Source organism: Orycteropus afer, unplaced genomic scaffold (genome assembly GCF_000298275.1).
Source record: "Orycteropus afer afer isolate SDZICR_OR568_19922 unplaced genomic scaffold, OryAfe1.0 scaffold00089, whole genome shotgun sequence".
In the NCBI taxonomy this organism is placed as follows: Eukaryota; Metazoa; Chordata; class Mammalia; order Tubulidentata; family Orycteropodidae; genus Orycteropus; species Orycteropus afer.
The window spans coordinates 1,047,124-1,054,597 of record NW_006921676.1 but is presented as its reverse complement, the minus strand read 5'-3'; the positions used below and the strand labels follow the sequence as shown (position 1 = coordinate 1,054,597).

The window sequence follows — 7,474 nt, the reverse complement described above, 5'->3', positions numbered from 1 at the left end:
CTTATCGCGTGCCCCCCAACGTCTCCAAAGAAGGAAGAAGTGCCCCTGAAGAAACCTCACTCTGGCGGCACATTAACCCGAGAAAACCTCACCAGGAGGCACATTAGGAGGAGTGCGTATTTTCACAAGATGTACAAAGCTCTTGTTCGGTCTCAAGAGGACAGCTGAAGCCCAGGTGCTTCTTTTCATCACTAAATCGTCCTGTCGTGGGTGACCACTGTGAAAATGGAGTGGCACCGCTCAGAGGCGGGAAGGCAAGGGAGGGAAGGACACAGGGAAGAGTAACCACAGGGAGGAAGTGGGGAGAGAGCTGTTACACCGTGGGGAACTGCAGTCGATGCCATGAGACAAAATGTGTATGAACTGCTGTGTGGGAAATGAATTTCCTCTGTAAACTTTCACCCAAATCAAAATAAATTTTAAAAAATAAAAAAAACTGTATCAATTAGCAGGGGACATCAAGCTCAATTGGCACAACATGGCATACAAAAATGCCATTCTCCATCTTACTTCAGTGAGTAGTGACTAAGGTCTTAAAAGCTTGAGAGCGGGCATCTGAGAAGCAAGTATTGGTCTCTCCTTGTTCGGAGCAAAGAAAAGTAAAGAAAATCAAAGATGCATGGACATAGTCCAAAGGACTAATAGACCATGAGAACCTAAGCATACATGACCCTAAAACCAGAGTAACTAGATGGTGCCCAGCTACCAATACCAATCACTTGGAAAGGTATCAAAATTGATGATCCTGGAGAGAGTGGGAGAAAAATGTGGAACAAACTCAAAATCATATAAAACATCAGGCTTACTGGTCTGACAGAGGCTGGTGAAACCCCCAAGACTATGGCCCTGAGTCATCCTTCAGGCCTGGAATTTAACTTACTTCCATGGCTTAACTCTCAGCTATACAACAGACAGGCATACAAGCTGAACACCTACACCAGGGAGATGTACTTAGAACAATCAACCATGGGAGATCAGAAGGGCAGCATTTGCACAGGGAGAAAGGAGGCAGGAATGCACAGGCAAGAAGGACACTGAGAAAGGGTTACCACAGGAAGGAAAAGTGAGCTTTAACACTGCAGAGAATGTAACCAGTGTCACAAAACAAAATGTGTATGAACTGTTGAATATAAAACAAACTGCTTTGTAAAATTTCACCCAAATCACAATAAAGAGCTAAAATAAATAAATGAATGTAAAAAAATCATCTTATAAAAAAAAATTAAGTCAATTAAACGTTATTATTACCTGATTGGCTCAGACGATCATAGGCCATAATTTCCAGTAGATTTTGTCCAGTTTCTCCTTTTATTAGTTTAATCTTTGGTCTTGGAACCTGATGATTTTATAATCAAAAATCTTAATTTATTGATACCTATTTTATTCTAATATAATGAGCTATTCCTTTCTATTACACTGTACTTTTTGATAATGAACTAGACAATGGTACAAATTCTAATAAGTTAGAAAACTGGCAATAACTCTAAAAATTATAAACGAATATATAAAGTTTGATCTTGTAATTCTTCTTTCAGGAATTCAATCTACTCATACATTTTCACATTTAAATGGCACACACATTGCTGAGTTATTTCAAATAATAAAAAAGCAGAAACAACTTAATGCCCTGATTTTATGATGGTTGCTGTTGTTAACGGCCACGAGTCAGCCCTTGTCTCATGACCCCAGGTGTTAGGGAGTAAAAGTGCTCCACAGGGTTTTCTTGGCTGTAATCTTTTATGGAAGCAGTCTACCAGGTCTTTTCTTCCATGGAGCTGCTCAGTGGGTTTGAACCACCAAACTTTAGGTTAGCAGCCAGTCACAAACCATGTGTGCTCCCCTTCCAAAAAACAAAAACTATAGTACGTACATATAATGGAATAATATGCAACTATCAAAACAAATAAAGAAGCTCCTATAGCATAGTGCCTAAGGCTTGTGACTGCCAACCAGAAGGCTGGCAGTTCAAACCCATCAGCCACTCCTCGGAAGACTGGGCAATCTACTTCCATAGTGATACTGCCTCAGAAACCCAAGGAGGAGTTGCTATGAATCGGATCCAACATGATGGCAGTGACTTTGGTTTTTATATACTGAAATGGAAATATCTTCAAGACACACTGCGTAGAAATAAAGGAAAGTACACAATGTTCAGAATGTTTTCTTATCTGTACCTTTTAAAGGTATATTTATGTATATATGGGAGCTCTGATGGCACAGCACCTAAGGCATTTGACTGCTAACCAAAAGGCTGGTGGTTCAAACCCACCAGCCACTTCTCAGAAGAATAGGCAATCTATTTCCATAGAAATACCACCTCAGAAACCCAAGGAAGGGTCACTATGAGTCAGAACCAACTCGACAGCAGTGAGTTTGGAGTTGTGTGTGTGTGTATGTGCGCACATGGAGCTCTGGTGGTGTAGTGCCTAAGGCATTTGACTGCTAACCAGAAGGCTGATGGTTCAAACTACCAGCCACTCCTTGCAAGGAAGATTGGGTAATCTACTTCCATAGAGATACTGCCTTGGAAACCCAAGAAGGGGTCGCTATGAGTCGGATCTGACTTGACAGCTGTGAGTTTGTTTTTGTTTTTTTGTTTTGTTTGTTTGTGTGTGTGTGTGTGTGTGTGTACACACATACATATTTGATGGCATATGCATAAAATATTTCTTGAAGAACTCACAAGAAACCAGTAACATTAGTTCTACAGATTTTTGGATACGTTTTCATTATATTAACAGGGCACACATATGTAGAACACAATGTCGAAATAAAATATCAATCACATCCAAAACTGGAAAAGGCTTACCTGAAATGCTATGAGATAGCAAAGAGCAGCTAACTCAGAGAGCGCTCGCCACTGTACATCACTATGGTGCCCCATCTTCAAAAGTAGAGAACCAGCATGCATGTAGAAATGTCCTTTCATTTCTAAAAAAGTAGCTGAGAGTTCATCGTTTCCGCCCACAGAAGACTGCACAGACTGAAGAGCACTATCAAAACTGTAATATTAAAATATAAAACAGGTAGTCTATACCTTTTGCATTGTAAATAATCATGGTTTCATTATTTACTTCAAAATAAAAATAATAAAGGAGAGTTTACTTCAATCTTTATTTTCTGTATTCAAACTCATGGTGTTATTATGTGCCATCGAGTAGGCTCCGACTCATAGCGACCCCTCCTTGGGTTTCCAAGGCAGTCTCGCTACGGTAGCAGATTGCCCAACCTAGTAAGTCTTATTGTGTATTTTATAAACCATGGATTATCTGGTTATTTTTTATCCTGGTTACTCATAATATTTCAAGTTTAACCTCCAGAATGAAGTTACATTCCCACAGTTTTTTGTAGCCCTCCACGATACAAAAAGATACAAATGAAATAATAAGATTACTGACTATAGGTTAAGATTTCACATTAAACCAGGATAAAGCTGGGAAACTATTTTCTAATTCCTTCTTGATCAAATGGTTTCATTATTTTTCTGAGTTTGATTTTCCCAAATTAGACACGCCATCATCAAATTAAAAGTACAAAACAGATATGTGAGTTATCAATACTGGAACTATACTTCTTACTGTATATATAACCAGAGTTAGAACAGCTGTACTCACTATTATTTGTAATCTAGATACTAATGACTACTCCTAAATCCTAATAGTCCTCAGACTCTTCAGTTTTTATGAAAAGCAAAAGCAAACTCTTAATAGAAATGTAAAGCATGCTTTTAAAGTAGCTTATAAAAAAATCTAAGTGTGATGGTTAAGGTTATATGTCAACTTGGTTAGACCATCATTCTCAGTGGTTTGGCAATTACGTAATTATCCTCCATTTTGTGATCTGATGTGAGCAGTTGAAAAGAGTTTCCTTGGGAGTGTGGCCTATATCCAATATCTATGGATATTATGGCAAAGCTTGCCCTCTCTCAATCCCACATTTGACTTGTCATGCTCTGACCTCCAGTTCTTAGTACATGAGCTGGCAGCCTGCCATCTGACCTATAAACTTTGGGAACCACCAGCTCCTACAGCCCTGTGAGCCAGCAGCCTGCCATCTGACCTATCAGTTTGGTGTTGGTCAGCCCCTCAACCACATGAGTCAGGAGAAGCTCCAGTCTAACACTTGACCCACAGATTTGGGATTCGCCTGCCTCCACAACATAACTCTCCCTATATATATACACATACACTCACTGGTTTTGCTTCTCTACAGAACTCAGCCTAAGACATTTGGTACCAGGAGTGGGGTGCTGCTCTAACAAACACCCACAATGTGGATGTGGTTTTAGAATTGAGTAATAGATAGAGGCTGAAGAGTTTTAAAGTTCCTAAAAGTAAAAGCTTAGATTGCCCTGAAGAGACTGTTAGTGAATTATGGATATCAAAGGTAATTCTATGAGAGTTCAGAAGGAAGTTAAAAGACCTATAAAGTCTCTGTCAGCTTAGAAAATACATATGGCACGAGCAACAGAATACTGCTAGACATATGGATGTTGAATGTGCTTCTGGTGAGGCTTTAAAAGAAAATGATGAATATGTGATTGGATGGTAGAAGAAGGGCAATGTTTTTTATGTAGTAACAAAGAAATAGCCCTGAATTATGCTCAAATGTTTAGTGGAAGGTAGAACTTGCAAGTGATGAATTTGGATATCTAGCTAGGGAGATTTCTAAGCTTGATCTTAAAGGGGTGGCATAGTTTCTCCTTGCCACATATAGTAAAATGTGAGAAGAAAGAAATGGACTTAAAAATGAGTTATACAAAATGAAATAAAAAACTTAAAAGATTTTTTAAATTCTGTTTACAAACTAAGGACATGTATCCCAGGATATTCACCAAGGACATGGCCATACAATCTTTTTAAAAAGAGATTAAGCCTGTGACTGATGGACCTAACCACTACCATAGTAAAAAAAACCATCAACTTAGACTGAAGGCAAAAGAGAAAGAACAAAAGGAATGAAAACACTGTCTGCCTCTTAGAATTCTATGAGCAGGAAACAGGCCATAGAGCTACATCTGCTGTCCTCCAAGAAAAGAAAAGCACATCCCTGGAGCAAGATCAGATTAGGAACACAGGAAGCAGGGTGTTCTTGGTTTCAAAGGGTCTCCTGGATCTCAACAAGTGGGGCAACAGCCTCTTAGGTTTCAAAGAATCAGATCTTTGCCAACTTGGTTCTAGAGTGTGGAACTGCCATTAAGGTGTGCAAGAGGGACAATGTCACTGCCCAAAGCTGAGGGAACAGGGCTACTATGCCCAAGGGGGAGAGGAAAAAGGCCTGCCCAGGGACCTCAGAAAGATCAGAAGAATGCTGCTACCTAAAGCTGAGGGAGCACAGCTGCCATACCATTGGGTCTGGAAAGTGGAGCTAGAGACCAGGGCTGAGTGGCCTCCAACCCAGAATCCAGAGTGTGGTCAACACCCAGAGTCTGAAGGGCAAGGCCATTACTCAGATAGTTGCAGAGAGGACAGGATTATTTTCAAGCCTTGACAGCTTATGTAAATTGTTCTGCTGAGTTTTGGACTTGGCTGGTACCTGTTATCCCTTCTTTTCCTCTGATTTCTCCCATTTGTAATGGAAATGTGTACATTATTCCTGTTCTACCATTGTACTTTGGAAACAGATAACTTGTCATCTAGGTCTCACAGGTCCACAGATGAAAAGGTATTTTGCTCCAGAATAGAATACATCTGAAGTCTCATTCACATTTGATTTAGGTAATTCAGAAGATGATGTAATGGGGTGAATTTGTTTTGCATGTGGCATGGACATGAATTTTAGAGGGGCCAATGGGTGGAATATTATGGATTAAATTGTGTCCCCATAACCTTTAAGCCTATGGTATTACTCCCATTTGGGGATGGTTTTTCAGTGTTACATTAATGTGACAGGATTAATGTATGTTATGTCTTAAGTCAATCTCTTTAGAAATACAAAAGAGATTAAACAAGCCAAAAAAAAGAAAAAAGAGCAAATATGAGGGAAGAGGGATGCCCAGACATGTGAAGACTGTTCAGGAGAAGCTCAAAATAGACAAGGTCTTTCAAAAGACAGAGGAAAAAAAGCCTTCACCTAGAGCCTGCACCCTGAATTCAGAATTCTAGTCTCCTAAACTGTGAGAAAATAAATTTGTTATAGCAGCACTAGGTAACTAAGACATTAAGCAATAGGTATTTCTTCACCACTTATACAAAGTGAGGTCTGAGGATCCCTTGGGTTTCTAATACCCTTTCTGAGATGCTAAAATAATTTTTATAATAATACTAAGAAATTACTTTTCACTCCTATTTTCTCACTTGTATACAATGGGGTTTTCCAGAGGCCACATGGCAAGTAATATCTTAACAGACGAGACATACAAGTAGATGAGAATCCAGCTGTGTTCTATGAAGCCAGACTTTAGAGAGATTTACAAAACTACAAAATAATACCACTCTTCTCACAACTTTTTCCGTCATTTTAAAAAATAATTGCTTTTTTCATTAAAAAAAAAATATTACTGTTGTTAACATGCAATGGCTTATATCTCAGTTTTAATTTCTAAAATGGTAAATATTGATAGACATAAGCCACAAACTAAAGATCTTTGTGGTCCTTAGAGTGTTAAGTAAAAAGATTCTATGACCATGTGTTTAAATATGCATATAAAAATAAAATGTACTATTTCTAAGATAATCTAAAAATTTAAGTTAGCTTTTGGGATACTGCCTTTCCCCTACCGTCTTAAGCTAATAAATACTTCTTTAAGAAAACTCCCTACCCTCTACATTTCAGTGAAAAGAACTTCTTTCCAAATGCTAGATGGAGCCAAATGAAATAATTTCTAAACAAATTTAGAATCTAAATCAGGGATTGGCAAAGAACAAGTAATAATATTACTGGTTTTACAGGCTGTCGCATCTACAACTCCATCACCATAGCATGAAAACAGCCATAAACAATTATGAAAGCAAAGCAGCTAGGCTGTGTTTCAAATATAATTTAATTTACAAAATCGGGTAGTGGGCCACAAGCTCCAGTCAACCCCTACTCAAACAGCCTTACACAAATTTAAATGATGTTTTTGTTCAATAGATTTTAATAAGAGAGATACTGGTCCTCAAAAGCAAACTTTAGGATTATCATACATTTTATTTGAGTTCTTGTTTCCATGGTTGAAGTGTTTTCTGAAATCCTGGTGATGCTAAGTGTTTATACTAGTACATCTGAACCTATCCATCTGGTAACAGATGAAGAACTTTATTCTCAGAATAGGTTAGTGTGACTCTAACTTAACATTTTTCCATTTTTAGAAACGGAACCTGGAATAACAGAATATTCATTCTAAAGCTAGGCTGTATATCACACATGCAAAATTTAACAGTAAGTATAATTCTAATCTAAACTGTAAGACCTCTCTGGAAATCAAAGTCATGCCAAATTAATTATAGTCTCAAAAAGAAGTAAATAAGATTCCTTCCAGGTAGTTCACCAC

The 7,474-nt window shown here is 38.3% G+C and overlaps 1 protein-coding gene across 1 annotated transcript in view; it reads right to left on the bottom strand.

The window, feature by feature from the left end:
* The window catches only part of RANBP2 (RAN binding protein 2), an 87,623-nt gene that overhangs the window by 36,938 nt on the left and 43,211 nt on the right, over window positions 1-7,474 (bottom strand). The window contains exons 7-8 of the mRNA XM_042781153.1: window positions 2,810-3,002; window positions 1,249-1,336 (exon numbers count right to left, since the gene is read on the bottom strand). Of these exons, the coding sequence (XP_042637087.1) occupies window positions 1,249-1,336; window positions 2,810-3,002 (281 nt within the window). The remainder of the gene's footprint in view (window positions 1-1,248; window positions 1,337-2,809; window positions 3,003-7,474) is intronic.